Source organism: Musa acuminata, chromosome BXJ2-11 (genome assembly GCF_036884655.1).
Source record: "Musa acuminata AAA Group cultivar baxijiao chromosome BXJ2-11, Cavendish_Baxijiao_AAA, whole genome shotgun sequence".
NCBI classification, from domain to species: domain Eukaryota; kingdom Viridiplantae; phylum Streptophyta; class Magnoliopsida; order Zingiberales; family Musaceae; genus Musa; species Musa acuminata.
The window spans coordinates 1328368-1348647 of record NC_088348.1 but is presented as its reverse complement, the minus strand read 5'-3'; the positions used below and the strand labels follow the sequence as shown (position 1 = coordinate 1348647).

Genomic DNA, 20280 nt, shown 5'->3' with positions numbered 1-20280 from the left:
GGACATCTTTGCCATCTGATACATCATTTCCAACCCCTTCCTTTTCTCCTTTGGCTTCCTCATCAATAGATCCATCAAGTTTTTCAGCAAGAAGGAGAGTAGTAGATTCCTTTCCCCTTTGCTGCTCGGTTGTAGATCACAGCCAGTGAGACATGGAATATAAGAAGGGATGATGAGGATTGAGAGACAAGGGTAGTCCCAAGTAAACTACACGGAAGATAACAAGGTGTGTACCCTCATATAGATGCCTACTGTGATGCCTTCCTGTATGGCAATAATTTCCTTGCACCTCTGTTGCACTCACCACGTAATGAGTGACTTAGTAAAACCCAGCCGATTGGGTACTTTGACTTGACTTTTAATTGTCTACGTCATGCAACTTATACGCGTATTCTGATACACCACCTACATTAGATATATAAATATATATATAAATATATATATATAATATTCCCTTCTTTACAGACTGATGAATCTGCATGGATGTGTATGAATAGGTATATAACCTTTGTGTAAAATACGTATCCTGATATGATGAATACAGTATCTTTTGCATGTTATCATATTGCCTTGTCCATGATATATATATATATATATATATATATATATATATATATATATATATATCATTAGGATACATGTCCTACATGCATCAACTGTTGCGTGTGGAGCAACCTTGCATCACCCCTAGGACTCTATCTCGCTTTCTCATATAATACATCAAGTGATGAGAAAGACACAAAAGTAGAGTTAGGTCTCCTTCCTATATATGCATAATCTATAGGCATATCTACAGATTCAGCCACATAAATGAACTCCATGCTTTCTCCTGTTATCACTGTTACGAAGCTTTACAGTCTGGAAGGCGCCCACAGGTCACTGCCGGCGACAACAATGGCCACTGTTCTTGGGGCCAGCGAGCCTTCGACAACCCCAGAGATATTGACGCTTTATGATCCTTCACCATCGCCTTCATTTTAGGTTCTTCGAAGAAGAAGGATGATTATGCCATGGTGATCAAAGTGCCCACAGCTAGCAGATATGAGTGAGTATACCGTTGATGCTTTCGGTTGTAGATGGCGCACGGAAGCTTTGTCGGAGGAAAGGTGGAAGACAAGGTTCGAGTGCACGTTCTGTGGTCCTGTCGTTGCCAAAGATGATGATGATGATGTAGGAAAGGTGTAGTATTGCCGTTCTCGTTGGAAGGAAACCGAGTCCACTCTTACCTGTTCTTGTTTTCTTGTATGCAGCCCAAGTACAAGAACACTCGGAAGACTTACTCAGTTCATTAGAGAAGCATCGATACGATATGCTGGAGATGGTGGATTAGGTAGGTTGGTAGGGCCCTCGAAGATCAAGGAATGTGATTGCTAAGATTCAGTGGACCACACAGTTGAATTCCGTGCCCTTCTCCCTGCAATTATGGCAGGAGGATAAACAAAAGAAAAGAAGAAGAAGAGTGATTAGGAAGACAAAAGGACTCCACTGGCTGACCCACTCCAAGCTTTTAGATCGCTCGAGCATTCTACCTGATATAAATTCATGTACTTTTAATGTCTACCATAAAAGTAATCGTCCTCCTGACTTGGTGACAGCGAGAGATTATGTTCATGACATTGTCTTCATAGAGTTTCCTCCAATTCTTATGTAATTCATTTAGAATCTAGTCTCTATCATACTGATTAACTTGTGTATTCCCTAATCATGCGATGTGAATGCGTGAGCGAGCAAAGAAAGAAAAAGAGTCATGAGAAGGAAGACATCTAATGCTTTTCTACTTTCTGTTTGATCCATGAACACAGTTACATGGCTCCTGAGATTGCCTCAAAGGCAGAATACAAGAACAGAATCTGAAGCCAATCTCAGCACAAGCTTAAATGCAAAACTCCAAAGATTGCTCAAGAGCAAGTAGAAGAACACAATAGTAGAGTGCAGAGAAACCGAAGGAAAAGATACGGATAATGGTAGTATCTTTCTTTTGTCATATATATCATAAAGAAATCAATTGTCCGAACCTGGACTCAGTGGTTTATGGTCTCAATAGATTTGTGCTGCTTGCTTTTGTCGTCGTCACCTGTTAATTCTTATCTGAGTTGGCAAGAACTCTCTAGTTTTATAGATAATTGAAGAAAAGGACGTGGATAAGGGTGGGTGGATAATGGTTACAACAGTGTTGGATTTGTTCTTCCTTCATTTCGGCCCTGATTACTACTATATGCTCTCGAGAGCTCACAGTGGTAGCTCTAAGGTTTGACTGATTGCTGGCGTAGTTGTTAAAGCTGAAGGATAAAGAGGCTACCAGTTGGAAAGAGCAGAGCAGAGCAGAGCATTTCAACAGGAAGAGGGAGAGGGAGCCATCGCCATCCTCTTTTAAAGTATTTTTAATCTTAGCTGTTTTTAAAGCTTCTATTAAGAAAGCGAAGGAACAACTTTATCATCACATCAACACTCACTTTTTTCTTAAGCCTTTGAATGATGAAATACAATTTTTTTAAAAAAAAAAGTTGATTAAAATAACTGATTCATTCATTTTTATTAAGGATGAACATCCGATTAAAATAGTTGAATCCATATTAATGATAATGTGCTCGTTAGATCACTGTAAACTAAAGTCTTTATCAACTTTTAATATTAAACTAAATTATGATATTACAGTATGTGCTTAAGAAAGACGATATATTATGATTGTCTCGATCCATTTAAGTTGAGCTTTAGTCGGATTATATAGTCCTTTATAATTAGATAAGATATATAATATAATTAATTAAATTTTGATAACAGATATTTGACTACGAAAAGAAATTCATATTAAAGAAGAATGTTATTAATGGAAATAACTCTCCTAATAACTTATCTTAGACTCTTTACTCTCGTTTATCGTTTATCAATAGACAATATTGTTAGTGTAAACAATCTTGAGCCGTGGCCTCGGGACCGACGTGGCTCGGTTCGGGTCCGGATGATTGGGGATCTCCTGGGGGACGTGTTCCGAGACTGCTGAGGCAGCCGCTCGTGGGGGTCCGGTCGGGACGGGGCCGTCGCTTCCTTCGGGAGGGAACTCCACGCCTGGGCACGCGATGGGAGGCGCCCCGTCTTTGTTCCTGCACATAGGTCGGGTCGGGAGGCTCGACCCGACCCCTCCGACGATCAAGTTAGTTGATGTGAAGGGGATTTCAGATGAAGAAGTCTTTTTTTGGTCTCCCCTCTTTTTCCGTTCAGAATGCGAGGGTATTTATAGGGAAGCTCACTGTTTCCTGATGTTCCCGCTTGTAGGGGGCAGGCTGGTAGCGTCTGACATAGGTGTTGGTGTGGCGTGAAGGACCGAGCCTAAGTAGGTGTTAATACGTCTCGATCGGCGTTCTGGTCCGTTTGACTAGGTGTTGTCGCGTCAATCGAGGCATGAGACGTCATCTAACGTCAGCCGAGTCTTATCATAATTACTATCCTCATCATATTCCCCCCGGAAAAAAGCTATGCGTCGGTCGTTGTGACGGGAGTCCGAGGCATGGCTTCAGCTTTCAAGCGGGCTGGCCGCGCAGGCGCGGTCTTGGGGAGCATGGAGCCGAGGGGCACGACGTAGGCGAGCGAGCCGCGCAGGTGTGTCTCGGGAGGCAGGGAGCCGAGGAGCACGACGCAGGCGGGCTGGCTGCGCAGGTGTGTCTCGGGGAGCATGGAGCCGAGGAGCACGATGCAAGCGAGCGGGCCGCAAAGGTGTGTCTCGGGGAGCATTGAGCCGAGGAGCACGACGCAGGCGGGGGGGCCACACAGGTGTGTCTCGGGGAGCATGGAGCCGAGGAGCACGACGCAGGCGGGCTGGCCGCGCAAGTGTGTCTCGAGGAGTATGGAGCCGAGGAGCACGGCACAGGTGAGCTGGCCACGTAGGTGTGTCTCGGGGAGCATGGAGCCGAGGAGCACGACGTCGACGGGCTGGCCGCGCAGGTGTGTCTCGGGGGGCATGAAGCCGAGGAGCACGACGCAGGCGGGCTGGCCGTGCAGGTATGGTCTCGGGCATCATGCGGCCGAGGGACACGACTCGGGCCGAAGGACACAGCTCAGGCCGAGGGAGATGGCTCGGGGGGGCAGGCCGCGCTGAGGTAGGCTCGGGTAGTCTACAGCCGAGGGACACGGCTTGGGCCGAAGGACACGGCTCAGGCCGAGGGAGATGGCTCAGGTGAGCAGGCCGCGCTAAGATAGGCTTGGGTAGTCTACGGCCGAGCCGTGTAGATTCAGAAGGGTTTAAGCCGGAGCTAACCACGAGCCGAGAGGGGGTCAGGCAGATATTGAACCTTCGCTCAGAAGAGACTGAGGCAGGGCTTAGATTTCTTTTCATGAGGACTACATCAGGTAGCCACCGCGGGTGCTTGACCTCTCTTATGGAGCCCGCGATCGGGAGTCATCCCTTCTCCTCACGGCCGCCCAGGCCTCCGCTACGATGTATCGGTTAGCCCGCTGGAGCATCTCTGGCACCGCGGTGGGAGGTCACTCCGCGAGGGACCAGAGGAATTTGGAAGATCGCAGGCCTATCATAAACGCATGCACTAACAGAGAGGGGTGAGTGTTCGGCAAACCCCGAATTTGTGTGGCAAAGTGATCCACAAAATGTGAGAGGGGCTCGTCCTCCCTTTGTTTGAGTCCAAGGAGCAGTGCCGCAGAAGGCTTCGGCCATGCATAGGCCACGAAGTGGAGCTCGATGTCATTGACGAGCTGGTCAAAGGACGCGATCGTTCCGGTCTTCAAGTCGTCGTACCACGCGTGAGCCGGCCCTCTTAGAGTGATGGGTAACACTCTACACATCAGAGCATTATAGGTCCCGTATAGCGCCATCTGGGTGCGAAAAGCAGCTACATGGTCCGTCGGGTCGGTGGAGCCATGGTAAGCGTCCAGAGAGGGGAGCTGGAAGTCCGGGGGAACTGTCTGATCCCGTATCTCGAGCGTGAAGGGAGACCCTTGGTGTGTGTCCTCCCCGAGCTCTCCCTTGGACCTGCGAACCTCTTTTCTGCACCTCGTCGAGTCATTAGCTGACGAAGCGCAACCGGGCCCGCCGGGAGTCCGAAGGGAGTGCCTCGGGTTCCGGGCAGCCGCTCGGGTTTACCATCACTAGATCCCCGAGTGGGGCCGGTCGGACCCGAGGCAAAGTGGGGGGCTCCGGAAGTGTCATGTGGGCCCGAACGGGGGCCTTACGTTGTCGTAGTGGTTTGATTGCGGGCGGGTGCGCCGGATTAGAAACGAGCGGGATAATGGTTTGCACCATACCCATCAGAGCTCGGACTTGACGAGCGAGGTCATGAAAGGCCTCGGATGACACGGGCGTTGAGTCGGCTAGGGCGCTGTTGGGCGGCGACAAGCTCGGGTCGTTGAATATTCACCAATATCGTTCTGAGGTCGTGGTGGGGTGTTCGTCACGATGGTCTCCGTGCGGGGGATGTTCCCCCGAGGCTTCAGTCGGGCGCGACCTCTCAATCGTGGGCTCATCTGAGCCGCTCGGGTGATCACCCGACATTCCGGGCCCTCCTTCTAGCGCCAAAATGTTAGTGTAAACAACCTTGAGTCGTGGCCTCGGGGCCGACGCGGCTCGGTTCGGGTCCGGATGATGGGGGATCTCCCGGGGACGTGTCCCGAGATTGCTGAGGCGGCCACTCGTGGGGGTCCGGTCGGGACGGGGTCGTCGCTTCCTCCGGGATGGAACTCCTCGCCTGGGCACGCGATGGGAGGCGCGCCCCGTCTTTGTTCCTCCACACTGGTCGGGTCGGGAGGCTCGACCCAACCCCTCCGATGATCAAGTTAGTTGATGTGAAGGGGATTTCATATGAAGAAGTTTTTTTTTGGTCTCCCCTCTTTTTTCGTTCAGAATGCGAGGGTATTTATAGGGAAGCTCACTGTTTCCTGATGTGCCCGCTTGCAGGGGGCAGGCTGGTAGCGTCTGACATTGGTGTTGGCATGACGTGAAGAACAGAGCATGAGCAGGTGTTAATGCGCATCGGCCGGCGTTCTGGTCCGTTTGATCAGGTGATGTCGCATCGATCGAGGCGTGAGGCGTCATCTGACGTCAGCCGAGTCTTATCATAATTACTATCCTCATCAAATACTTTTAAGGGTTAAATAATATATCTTATAGAGGATAAGATTATAGTTTCTCTCTCAACCTCCATGAATCATCAATTTAACTGGTCTTATGTGAAATGATAAAAAGAGAAGAGAATGAAAGTATAGTTCTCATTACAAATTAATAGCGTTTTTGGATCTAAAAATGGTGTCTTTGCAATTACACAAAGATCCTTTTCGGATAGTATCAAAAGTTACTTATCGTAAAATCGATCTAATGTTATTTAATTTCAATCGTAACATAAAAGATTATTTATGCATTACATATACCGTATGACAGTTTTTTATGCTTATAGCTTTTAGATACACCGGCAGCCTGTTAGACATACTGGACTGCACTCTAAAAAAGAGTAGTTGTTCTTTGTGGCCCAAGCTGAAGAACACCAAACATGTTTTGTCATCGATCTGAACACCAGGAAGAAGAAGGATACAACTCAAGTGGTTATCAAAGGAGAAAGGAGCTGCCATCATATATGCGAGGCTAAAAACAAGGATTAGGAACGCGAGCTCGCTTCAGCTGACTAACGCAGCACACAGCAGCAGGAAGCAAGCAAACCTATATGGTCCATGAAGGTAAGAACAACTGGGTTGGCCTTATTAGAAGGCATTGTTTTGCAGCACGAACAGCAGCACTCTTGACGTCGTATGATCTAACTGAACTGAACTGAACTGGTTTGCATCAACTCAACACTCTTCTCATTCAAGTTACATCCTTGGGTGTGGCAATGCTACATACTGATCTTTCATGCAGTTCAATTCCCGTCTTCTTTGCTCTTTTCTCCCCTGTTTGCAGCTCAAGGCCAATGATAATTGGCAACACTCCTTGGAGTGGAGAGACCAATGGCTTAGTCTTATTGTCTTAGTAGATTTCTCTCACAACTGTAGTTGTATGGAATTCAAACCATTCTCTGATAAACTTAACAAGTGGATAACGATCAAAATGAGCTCAAAAAGGTTAGGAACCCTCACCATAAATAAAGAATCCTCCGATAACAACAATGATCAGATTATCTCTCTCTCTCTCTCTCTTTGTTCTTTCTCTACTCTATTCTCACACCAGATCCTTTATTTTTTTTATTTTTTTTGCTTTTCCTGTTTCTTCCTTTCTCTTCTTATTCTTTTCTTTTCCTTCTTCTTCCTTCTTTTTCCCTCCTCAGATCTCTCTTTTCCTTATAATATTTTTAATACATCAATATAAACACAATAGATACTATTAAAAAACATCATAAACGAGTCAAATGAAAATACTTATAATAATAATTTAAGAGTCGTTAAAAAAACAAAGAAAAAATTCGATGATAAAATTTTTAAAGTTTATTTTGGATATTTTCAAATTAGAGATACTATTGAAAAAAAACCGTTTAATAAATATTCAAAAATATAAATAATTTTATAGGAAATCGCCCATCATAAATAAACGTATCATTTGCTTTCTTCGGTCCATTTATTCTTTACTTCGAGACGAAATCGGTACGACCTGCCGACTACTGACTCGGAGAGGTGCCGAATTGGTGCCACTGATGAAGTCAATTGCCTTCTATGCTTACCTGCACTATGGTTGGAGAAGATAGTGGGCCCGGATGTGGCTCCCGCGAGTTATGGTTAGGAAAACAAGCTCTTGGGGGAAGCCAAAAAGTTTCGGAAAAGCGCCCGTGCGCACTAACTAGGCATCGAACCCAGCGCTCTGTTGACGATCCCATGTAGCAGCGAGACCACAGAATTGAATATAAAGCATTACCATTGGCTATTCCTGCGAGCCAGCCGCGTCCCTGCGAGGTTCCTTCGAGCGGCTTTGGAGTTGCCACTTTCCGCTGCGTAAATCCCGCGGATCCCTGTCCGCTGCTACTTTCCCCATTGCCAACGAAGACTTCTCGTCTAAGCATTCTCACCTGATAAGGGAACTCTCATCTCTCACCGAGCGCAGCAAACTCTCTGCTCCTGCAACGATCATCGGAGAAGACGGAGCGAAGAAGTTTCTCATGGGTAATCTTCTTGATCTTTTGCGACGCATTTTCTTCGGCGGAGAAGAGAACGAGGGTTTCGATCGATCGAATGCAACAAGTACAAGTAGCACTCATGGCGGATACTATCATCGGGCGGACGACTCGCCAACACGATCTCCGGCGCTGACGTCAACTAGGAGGACGGCGCAAGCCTCGTCGTTTCCTTCATCACTTACCGCTGACTCATTCCACTTCGTCAAGCCCCAGCTTCCGGTGCAGCCCCGTCAACCTTCGCTTGGAGCTTCTCCATCTTTCTCGCAACCTCTGCCGTTCGAGGTTCAGGCAGCTCGCCCTCTTCCGCCCAAGCCGTCACCCACTGTCACCGACGCCGCCGATCCCGTTAAGCGCCAGCAGCTGGTGAATCCTTCCGAACCTTCGCTGAAAGCTTCTTTTCCTTCCTCAGGAGCTTCTCCATCTTCCCCTTTGTCGTCTTTCAAAGCAAATCCTCTTCCATGGCAGTCACCTCCTCCACCTGCCGCCCCGTCGCAGTCGCGTTCCGCCGTCGCCACTGCCAAGCATCAGCCCCCGTCTAATCCCTCCGAACCATCATGTCGGGCTTCTCCATCTTCCCCTTCGTCGTCCAAGGCAGCTACGGCAAGTCCTCTTCTATCGAAACCGCCTTCTGCATTTGCTACCTCGACGCAGTCGCCTTCCACCACGGTCACCAGTGCCACGCGCTATGTCGACAAGCGTCAGCTGCCGTCGAAACCCTCTGAACCCTCGTCAAAAGCTGCTGCATCTTCGTCTCTGTCATCCATGGTCTCTGCAACCAGCGCTCCTCGATCAAAGTCGCCTTACGAACCTGTCCTCACCGTCCTAGTCGATACCACTAGCCAATTCACATCCAAGAATCCCCGCGAATCTCGGCCAAACACTTCTTCTCCTTCGTCCAACGATTCTGCATCTTCTTCTCCTTTGTCATCCAAGGCGTCTCCAGCTTCTCCAATCCCGTCAAAATCTTATCCATTTAGCCTCTCATCACAGCCACCTGAATCTGACGGAAGATCGCCGGGAACACCTGGATCCAACCTAAAGCGCACGACTCCAAGATACGACATTCCGGAGCATCTGCAGGTGATGATCAAGAGAGACATAGTGCCGCCAGTTCTGAAGATGCCATTGTCTCCGCAGAATTATGCCGAATACTTTGCAACCTTGCTTTATGCAGAGGACTACGAGCAAGAGGTACTCTTGTCATATCTACTCAGTTCCCCTGTCTAATTGTATACCGTTGGGTGGCAATGCTACCACGGAAAGAAATCAGGAGACTCGTGATCTTCCATGTCTACTGCAGCTTATGGCCAAAGAAGTTGGACATGATCTTTTCAGATTCAGCCATTCTGCATCGACTTTAAACTGCTGCTGTTGCTTCATCTCATAATTAATTGTTGGTGTTTGCAATAACCAGAAATGGAGCGATTATTTACTGTCGGAAGTTACTCTGGACTTGCGGCCAAAGACCGAGTTTAGAACTCGGAACGCCGGACAAACCGGGAAGAGCAGTAAGAAACAGAACGATGTCTATCCCTTTGTAGCTTTCGAGATCGACGCAGTTCCTGAGAGACGGCCTTATCTTTTATCAAGAGATTATGTCATTCTGAAACCTTCAGGCAACACGGACGCTGCACCCTTTAAGGTTTGTCTCTCAAACATCCTCCCTCTTCTTTCGTTTGCATGTTCTCTGTATGCGAAACTATGATTCAGAGAGTAACACTCGTTTATTCACGTACTTTGTTCTTGTGCCAGGGAGTCATCGTACGCGTGGTAAAGAGTACAACGGTACTGGCAGAATTCGAACATGATTTCCATAAACAGCATTCGCCGGCGAAGAAGTACGACGTGAACTTCTCCTTCAACAGAGTTTGCTTGAAAAGGTCTCATGTGGCCGTCTCAGCTGCGGCAGATCCTATACTGTGCAAAATCCTCTTCCCCGATCCAACACCGCCGACCAATTCCTCGTGCTCACCCATATTCCAGGCTTCACTAAACATCAGAGATTCCAAGATTCGCACGTTGAGAAGGATTCAAAACCTTGAAGGCCTTGTACCTTATCTCATCGACGGACCGCTTATAGATCATCGACCTCTCAGTGACATGGAGGCCGAATCGAATCTGAGCATCACGGGAGCTCGATCAAATCTTTCTATCACGGGGCACATCATTCGGGAAGCCATCGTCCGGATTTACAGGGCCTCCTCCGACTGCAGAATACTTGTGTGCTCTCCCAGGAACAAGACGTGCGATGCACTCATGCAAAGTTTGTTCGACGAAATCCCAGAGACGAAGTTGTTCCGAGCTTATGCAGCCTTTCGAGACTGGGAGCTTGTGCCCGAGGACATTATGCCGACATGCATGTACGAAGGGGAGTGCTTCGTTTGCCCACCTCCCGATGAGCTGCAGCAGTTCGCCGTGGTGGCGTCTACGTTCATGAGCAGCTTCAGGCTTCACAGCGCCGGAATCAGAGCCGACCACTTCACTCACATTTTCCTGGTGGATGCTTCGTCCGCCATGGAGCCCGAAGCGACGGTTGCTCTCGCAAGCCTGGTTAGCGAGAAGACGGTCATCGTAATCACAGGTTCGTTGAACGACGGGCCAAAATGGGTGAGATCAGGAATGGCACGGAGGAAGACTGGACTGAAGAGATCTCTGTTCCATAGGCTTCGGGAGCGAGAGCCCTACCGCAACATCGATCCTACGTATATTAGCATCCTCAGCCCAAACTAGCCGGAAAGCAATAAAGGGTTGCCTAAGATGATATATAGAACTGCGGTGATAGCGTTGTGTTACGTACGAGACGACGCTCCAAGTTGTTCTGTGGAGCGTCTCCTGATCTGACTTTACTCGAAAATATTATTAGTAATGCAATAAATATATAATAAATTCCTAATTATTTTTTGCTTGTGAGTTTCTCGAGTCGTCTATGCAGTTGTATTTCCGTAGTTGAATGATTTTATGTTCATTTATATATTTTCCGTTTAGCTACCCACACAATGATTGGTGGTATTAATAGATTTTCACATGGGTCCCGCAAAATTGTGTCAACGAAAGTAAAACGGGTGAGTAGAAAAAGCGCTCGAGGATGCAAAGGTGTGCACTAACAGACCACTGAACCCAACATCTATCTTTTCGCGAGTGAGGATCCCGTGTAGCAATCCGATCACGATATTGAAGATAAAACTTTACGCTTGGTTAGCCTCTCGGCCCCATGTTGACTGTTCGACAAATTGTGGCGCCCATCCGTGTTTGGAATCGTCTGAGAGACAGGCAATCCAGGATGTGTCTCCCGGGACGCGAAGGCTCCTTTCCCGCCTTGTAGACCGTGACGTATCGCGTTCCACTTTTTCTACGTACAGTAGTACTTGTCCCACGGTCGACACGTTGTCTTATAACTGGGCGGAAGCGAAGTCCACGTGGACCATCCAATGCTGCCGGTCAGAAGACAAGTAGGTTTGTAGTAAAAATTCTCACCACTTAGCTTTCTTGTCCTCCGAGTATAATAAGCTTCTCTTACGAGCAACAATGAAACTAAACTGTCTGATGTGCGCAAGGATCATTGGAGAGGAAATATAGAGAGATATGATTGTAGTAGAGAAAGAAGTTTGAATGGGTATTCTTGGTGCTTTGTGCCATATCCTCTTCCGGGGAGAAGTAGATGAGCGCTTCGATGCGTCGAATGGAAGAAGATAGTACGAGTAGAAGCAATAGCGAACTAATCCACTATGCCACTTATCCTATAGAGGACTCGCTTATATAATCTCTGCCTCGTCGATCTCGAGTCTGAGGTACCTCGTCTTGAAACGATCAGTGACGATCTAGTACCTCAACTCAGGCAACCTGGCTAGAGCACTAGATGTCGCAATGGAACCCCTCAAATTCCTTGTAGAAGGTTATGTCTTTCCTCTCTCATTCGGAAGCCTAGTTCTTCTCCTCCTCCCAGGCCCCGTTCGCCTCCTTAGCTTCTAGGCCCCTTTTGTCTCGGCTTCTTTGGCACGACGGATGGCCAGGCCTAGACCCAATGATAATTTGGAGATCTCAACCTCTGCCCTCCTTTATACCTCCACAATGTACTGCTTCGCCTCCTCGACTTGAAGACGGACCCAAGTCGACTTCAAGAATATGATGAAGAAGGTCAATTATCCTCATCTCTAGTAATGATCCACATAACAATAGTTGTAAAGACTCTCCTCAAATCGTTGCCCAAATCTCCACACGCCCCAAATAAGGGTTGCTAGCTGAGAAGGAGAAGGTGAGAGAAAATAAGATGTGGTAGCCAAAAAGGTCTAGCTTATGGTCATTTGGTTCCCTCTTAATTATAGAGGCTCTTTGTCAACTTAACCATAATGAATCCGGCCTTATTGGGTACTGGATCTCAATCCAACTACCTAAGACTCTTGGATTGGTGGATCTCTATCCAATAATTTCTCATTAGCTCTTATCCATATGATCTAATAATTAAAGAACTTATTGGATATCCAATAAGATAGGAGCTCCAACGAATATCTCATATTTGAACATCTACTCGTCGCAACACCTACCATATGTATGTGATCCTCTAAGTCCAATATCGAGTTGACCGTGAGTTATATCTATCAGAACTCTTTCTAACTCAGTGAATTATCATCTTTTATAATAATTAATTTGACTCATCAACTACGAACGTACTAAGTCATCGTGTCCCAATCCCCAAACAATACAAGAGAATTCAATCCATTGGACCTATCTATCCTCAGTTACCATGTATTTATAGTCCCTCATCTAATATCCTAAAGATCATATACCAGACATGATAATGTCATGCTCATACAGAATCTACTCGACTCTCGCTCTAATCGGATTCTCCCAGAGAACTCTTTTTCTCTCAATCCGAATGATCATAACCAAGGATTTGCCTGAGTAAGAATACATAGAATATTTCTCTCATGACACTAAGAGCAGATGATCCTCTATCAAGACTCAATTGCCCTTGTAAAGTTGACTACCACTTCCGATGATCAATTGTGTAAGATTTTAAAATGTCCAAACCTATAAGTCCAGTATCAAAGAGTGGAGAACTCATATAGGACATCCTTAGTATCTTAAGTGGTATGATAATGATGTATCGTTAACCATCCAGTATTCACAGAGCGGGTCAATCAAAGAGCTCATTCTCAAATGAGCACCTGTATTGTATCCCTAGTGTCCCCATATGAGCAACTTTGAGACTAACTATCTCTATCATATGAACAAGTATACAGCACACTAGTTTGTTCGGTTATCTCGATGTCCCTCTTGAGTAACATATAATCGGATTATTTATGGTATGTGTTTAAAGGTCAATTGGTCTCATTATCGTGATATCATCACGATCCGATTTTCATTACATAGATTCATGGACATCACAATATATGCAATATACAGTGAGAAAATATCAATAATAATAATAAGCGAAAAAACTGCGTAGCGTGTTACGCATATCATCATTTACGTGATTGACTTATATTACACCTATAACTAGTAGTAGGATTGTCGACGATCAGGAGGTGACCCCACTGTCATGACGCAACCACACAGCCATGTGACAACCCTCCGTCCGAGGACACTAGGATGACCCAGCTCTAGGAGGAACTTTGCAACCAGGAAGATCATGGTTCATCTTTCTAATAATCCCAAACTAGATCCTCATCAACAGAACATCTTTTGACCGGGCAACCTATACAGTCTCACTACTCCAAGGCCAAATCGACCCTCGCGAACCGCCTCCTTTGCGGACCTCCTATGTTGGCTTGCCACATCATCATCAGGTCTCCCATGTCTCTCGATATCATTAGCATCGTAGAAGAATGTCATATGCTAAAACAAGAAGATATACCGACTTCAGCATGCAGTGTTTTAATGTATCAAAGACTAACACTGGTTTAATCGTTGACTCGTTCTTTGTTACCACGAAGTCATCTGTCGCAATCGTGGCAAAGAGCAAAACAGAAGCGGTAGAATTTGGCCGTGATTTCCATGGACAGCATTCGCCGATGTGGAAGTACGACGTGGGCTTCTCCTTCAACAGAAGGTCTCGTGTGGCCGTCTCAGCTGTCCTCTACTCTGCAAAATCCTCTTCCCCGATCCAACCAATTCCTCATGCTCGCCCCTATCCCAGGCTTCACGAAGCATCAGAGATTCCAAGATACATCGCACGTTGAAGGCATCGCACCTCATCGAGGGACCGCTCAAAGATCATCGACCTTTCAGTGACATGGAGGCTGAATCAGATCTGAGCATCACCGGAGCTCGATCAAATGTTTCTTTCACAGGGCACATCATTCGGGAAGCTATCGTCCGGATTCACAGGGCCTCTTCCGGCTGCAGAATACTCGTGTGCTCTCCCAGGAACAAGACGCGTGATGTACTCATATGGCGTCTACGTTCATGAGCAGCTTCAGACTTCACAGCGCCGGAATCAGAGGCGACCCGGTGGATGTTTTATAGAGAGAGTCTTTTGCTCAATGTATGTACCTCTACTCCATTGGAATCGGTCGATTTCAATCCAAGAACTCACAGATTGCAGCTTTCCGAGAAGAAAACAGTTTCCTGATAAGAGGTTGTTGGTCTCCGGACAAGAAAAGACTTAGTTGAAAGAAGAGGAAACAGAGACAGAGTGAGGTGGTATGGATCGAGATGCTTAAAGCTCCTCGATGATATCCCAATCTACTTTACTTTTTGGCGGACACCACTAGTGAAATACTGTGATGTAGCATAAACAAATCAATTCAAAGCATGGTTGAAGAGCTCATGCATTCAGGACCATCAACGCACCGAAGAAAAACTCGATCTTGATTAATGGAAATACAAGGAAGGAGGCAAGAACACGAGGCAGCAAAAAGATAAAACTCGAGAGACAGGCCAGCTGAAGAGAAGGCGAGAGGATTAACCACACAGATCACATTAGACAGGATGATCGATCGCAAAGCAGCAGCATCAGCAGCGAGAAGAACAGGTACAGTTTTTATTAGCTCTCACACAAACCAAATGGTCCACAAATACATACACAGAACCCCATTATTGCCATGCTGGTAAATCAAAGAAATATGGCTACAAATATTATAGAATGGAGCTTTGGAAACGGGGAACTTACGGGGTTTGACAACAGAGGGTTCCCTGAAGTAGGATATCGAGGTGCTCTTCCATGTTCCCAGCTACCGATCACGATTGAAGCTCCCACGCCCTCTTCTACCTCAAATGCTCCCTGTGAGTTGCCAGTACAATATTAGCAGCATGCTCTGCATACGATGACCACAATATGAAACCCTATTCTTCGTTCGCACTGCCTCCGGCAAAGAGAAGAAGGGGATAGATAGCCACAAGCGCTCTCCTCTGATCCCCAGAGATGTAGAATGAAGAAGCCCTTTGCGAAGACAGCCAAATTCCAAACATCCATCCATCCATCATCATCATCGTCTGTGCTTCCGAGATGCCTACGAGTAGTCTCCTTGAGAAACCCATGGGAAAGTATTGTGCACGACCGATCCACAGAAACCGTAATAACCGAGACGGAAATCAAGAAAGAGGGCCAAAGAAAGACAAGGCAGGCAATAAAAGACTTAAGTCCGCATCACTCCAACCCCACAAACAAACTAAGGCTTTTTTTGTTTTTTTGACTCCAAGAGCGAACCACTAGAACCCTAACCCTAACCCACCCACGCAATCAGCGGGCCTCGTCGTCGGTCCCAGCTGCCGCCCCCGCGGCGGCCGCGCCGGGGGCGCCCGACAATGAGGCGAGAAGGTTGAGGTGCCCGGCGAGAGGAAGATAGTTCCCGACCCGCGCCGCCGACGCCTCCCCCATAGGCTGACCAGCGAACCTCCCGTTGAGCGTGACCGGCACCATCTCCGGCGTGGCGAAGCTCCAGACCTGCCCGAAATCCTGCCGGGCTGGCAAGGCCCAGAATCCAGCCGCCGGACCGATACCCATCCCCGCCCCACTAATTCCGCCGCCGACTCCCCCGGTGACGGTGTCTTCTTTGCCTCCGGAGTCGTCGTCCGCGCGCAGGCGCTTGCCGAGGATGAAGGGAGCGGGCGCGAGGGCGTGGGAGAGGAGGTGGGTACCGCCGCTGACAGCGGCCGCGGATGAGGAAGGGGTGGGAAGGGAGAGGGGTGCACCGGCCGCGGAGGAGTTCCCGGCGGCGCCGCGGAGGAGGGAGGCGGAGACGGTGGAGAAACTGGCCGGGGTGGTGCCAGTGCCGGTGGCGGCGATGATGGAGGGCTCGGCCTGGCGAAGGAGCCACTCGATGGTCTGGCCGTCCGACTTGTGGCCCAGCTCGCGTGTGAGCTGGAACACCCGGGCGGCGCAGATGATGGGCATGCGGATGCGCCGCCCGCGGCCGTCCACCTTGCTGTGACGGTCCTTGGACGGCGGCTTCTTGACCGCCAGCGCCCCGTTCCCACCCGCGGGCGCCAGCTGCCGCTGCTGCTGCTTCTGGCCCTCGAGCGGGCCGCTGCCGCTGGTGCCGCCGTCAGGGTTGCTCATGGCCCCCCACGGAGCGAGTGAGAACAGCGCAAAGAATACAAAAGATTAAAAAAATAGAAAAGAAAAGAACAGGAGAGGAAGAGAGATAGGGGGGGGCGCGATGGGAGCAAGAGCGAAGGGTCCGTTTGGCTGAAGAGGTGGGAGAAGACTAATGATTGAGGCGAGAGAGAGAGAGTGAGAGAGGGGCGCAGAAGCAGGAGCGGGTGGAGACAGAGGGAAGAGCACATGGGTTGGTGGGGCCCACGCCTTCTTCCTCCCTCCCCTATTTCAACTTCTCCCTCGCGTCCTACCGGCCGTCTCCTCCCTCGACGCCATCAGAAGCGAAGCGGAGTCGGCCCATCCAAGATCCGACTCCGATTCTGGACCCGATCCATCTCCGTCCATGATCAGAATAATTGACGAGGTATCCACCGTTCAACGAGCGAGACTTATCGGCGTGTTTGCAAAACAAAGGATCGATTCAGGTCCTTATCGGATTCAGGCCGCGGCCATTTCCGCATCCGATCCAACGACGTTGCTGATCGACCGCTCGAGGCCGACAGAATTCGAAACCTGAGTCAGGCTCATGTGCGCGACGCGAGGTGGTGGTACGGGCGGGGAGCACGGTGGAGGATTGCGGCCGTGGATCGGCCGCCGGTCGCTTTCCATGTCGGGAGGGGGGGGCTGTGGTCCAGCCGGAGGTGGGGGAGCCGGGCACTGCAGTGCAACCACCAACACCCGCTTTTACTGTGCCACACTCAAAGAGCCTTCAAGGCTCCCCAGGGACCACTCCTGTTGCGTGACAGTGATCTCCATTGGATAAGCTCACTGCTACAGTGTGCTCCCTGTCAAAAATCTTCTGATTACATCTCATATCGAATGTAAATTTACCTCCAGAACTGAAAACACATCATTCTTTTGAATCCGAGTCATCGGTTGTATTTACAAAACAACAATGTCCAAGTAACTTTTTCATTAGAGCTTGCGGAGAACAAAATACCAGAGAATGACATAATCCCACAGTCTCTGTACGCATGTGTGGCGAGAATACAATGATGATTTTTATTGTAAAGCTGCGACTTTTGGGTCTTGGAGACCTTCACAACAAATAGTTCGTGAACAGCAGTCATGAGCATGCATGCGACGTAAGGGTATAAAGAAGACTCGAGGTAAAACACTTTCCACCCACATATAACGCTTCCGGAGAACATCTTCTTTACAGGAATCACAGGCACGCATGCATGCAACCAACGTAAAAGTAGAAAGAAGTGTGCCGGTAAAACGCCCGTCGGAAACACTTTTGGGGTACCATCCTTTTCACTGCAATCACAAAGCATGCATGCGACGTAAAAGTAGAAAGCAGGTCCGCGGTAAAACACCCGAGGAAAACGATTCTCTTTTACGGCGGCCTCACGCATGCATGCAACGTAAAAACGGAAAGAATACCCGCGGTAAAACGACGGAACAAAACGGGATCCCGCTGTTCCAGCTGTCGCGTCTTCTGTGGTTAGGTGAAGGCTGTTTAGTCTACCGCAACACCACAACCCGGCCGCTCCTTCGTTTGCTTGGGACCCGCTGGGCCCGACGCGCTGGTCGACGTCGGATCGAGATCCGAGGGTCGGACAGCAACCCGGGATTCTGGTGGCGTCACACCTGATATGCGGGGCCCGTTGCTCGGTCAGTCGGGTCCGCTCGGTGCCCTCTTTTCGTGAGTCGTCGCTTTCGCTTGACCTTTTTTTTTCCTGCTTTCCAATAATGAGGGGGACAGATAAATAGCATCCAGTGCGCGCCTCGGTACGCGCTCGCTGCACCCGCCCGGCCCTCTCCGTCCGAGAGCTACGCGCGTGGACGGGGGGGTGACGATATCGGAACCGGAATAATTTGAAGCGGATTTGTGGCGGACCCGCGGCTAGTTGGCGGTGGGCCCCGGCGCGGAGCAGACGCTTCATCACATCCCGACTCGGAATACGACTTGGCTCCCGATGGGTACTGTTGATCCACATCAAGAAGTGCAGAGTCCGGGGTCAGCTCACCAGAGCCAAGTGGGGACGTGAAGCATGGCTCCTTCTTCCACACACCCATGAATAAGATGAGCAGTAGAAATGGTTTTCCATCCCAGGAACCAAGTGGCACTGTCTCTCGGAAAGCTGACCAGTGGAGCATGAGATTGACGTGATCTCATATGTAGGCCTCACCTATCAGAAAGCTATACATATATGTAGGATGAGAATCACGGCCATGGCATCCTCACTTCCAAGATGATGGACGCGGCTAAGAATCTCATATTAGAGTAATAGCATATAAGAACGGGTAGAGACCTCGAAAGCAAGAGCGCTGCTGTTCCCGATCGTCTGCAGTGTCTGGATCGTAGTTTTAAGTACGTCGACAGTACAAGAACATATAATCCAAGTACGTTCTCTCAGTCTACACATCACTAAAAAGTGCGGTCTGCAAAAGCCTCGTTCCAGTGGCCGGCTTTATCAAAGTAGAGGGGCTGCATGAGTTCTTCCTGCATTCTCTTTATCTTGCAAGACAACCAGCAGTATGATAGCGTTGCTTGGGAGAGAGGAGATGTCTTGTCACTCCAAATGGATCCATGAGTCGATGAGTGGTTCAAATTTAGAATCTGTTTCATGGGAAGAAGGTTAAGAGAGAAAGATTGATGTTGATATCATTGTTTCTCTATCTACCTCTTATCTATATTGGATCATACTCTTCTTCTTGGAGGTATATAGAAATTAACCTACCTATCTCTGCCAACTTAATTCAAGCTTGTGAAACCCAAGTCTAGTAGAAAAGTTGCTGTAAGTTTGGCTCTTCTCCCACCTGTTTCTTCTCCCCCGAGACCAGTGGATTAATGAGAGCAAATTAAATAGGCATTAGATGATTACAAGTAATGTCAAGTAGGCAGGCAGGAGATTGAGGAAACATGATTCCATCGTCCTGCTGAGGTATAATTTCTCTTTATTGTCTTTCATTAACAGCAAAACATGGGTCAAGTGGCTGCTTCCCCCACCCAATCATCCTCATCTAATGACCTGGATTCCAGCACTGTGTTAGCCACCAACACCTCCTTTTGCGTGTTACCATCTCTTCCCACCGGGGTTAAACAAATACACCATCTCTCTCTCTCTCTCTCTTCCCTATTCTCCTTCTCCATTACATGCCATGACGCATGCAGTCAACTTGCAGTATAAAAACAAGAAGGAAACATTGCAATCTCCTCATAGCTGTCAGAACATGGACAGAATAGAATAATTTCCTCGAGGACAAAGCCAAAGCCTGGAGACAAAGTGTAGATGTATTACTTGCAAGTTCTCCACCATCGTACGCCATCAAGTGAAGCATAATTCCAATGATTGAAGTGACTTGTACAAGCATATAGCAACCTATTAATGTGTCCTTTTTTTCTGTATCATTTTTCTTCCAAATTGTATTCTTTTTTCTTGGAACGATCGATTCGATCGACCGAAAGACTGACGTCGAGAAATGCAATGGCAGCACTACAACATGGAGGGGATATCCTTTGTTGTTTTATAATGCTAGGATATCATGCATCGGATTTCCTTTACTTAGCATTGTCAAATATATTATTTGGATATTCTGATTGCACGCCTACTACACATTTTTATATTGTGCTAAGTTTCAAATGATGTTCTACTTTATTCCTATGCTGACATTTGTGGGCGATCCATTACAGTA

At 48.1% G+C, this 20280-nt stretch overlaps 3 protein-coding genes across 3 annotated transcripts; 1 reads left to right on the top strand and 2 right to left on the bottom strand.

Annotated features, from left to right (window-relative positions):
• Positions 1–4479: 4479 nt before the first annotated feature.
• On the bottom strand, positions 4480–4824 carry LOC135626266 (uncharacterized). Its single transcript, XM_065131455.1, has one exon. It carries the CDS (start codon positions 4822–4824, stop codon positions 4480–4482), a length of 345 nt encoding a protein of 114 aa, XP_064987527.1.
• A 3049-nt stretch (positions 4825–7873) lies between these two features.
• LOC103970170 (probable RNA helicase SDE3) lies at positions 7874–11009 on the top strand. Its single transcript, XM_018821027.2, has 4 exons — positions 7874–8462; positions 8565–9290; positions 9514–9741; positions 9852–11009. Exons 1-4 carry the CDS (start codon positions 8082–8084, stop codon positions 10827–10829), a joined length of 2313 nt encoding a protein of 770 aa, XP_018676572.2. The 5' UTR covers positions 7874–8081; the 3' UTR covers positions 10830–11009.
• A 4052-nt stretch (positions 11010–15061) lies between these two features.
• On the bottom strand, positions 15062–16815 carry LOC103970169 (transcription factor TCP7-like). Its single transcript, XM_009383834.3, has one exon. The coding sequence runs from the start codon at positions 16597–16599 to the stop codon at positions 15781–15783; it is 819 nt and encodes a 272-aa protein (XP_009382109.2). The 5' UTR covers positions 16600–16815; the 3' UTR covers positions 15062–15780.
• Between the last annotated feature and the right edge of the window lie 3465 nt (positions 16816–20280).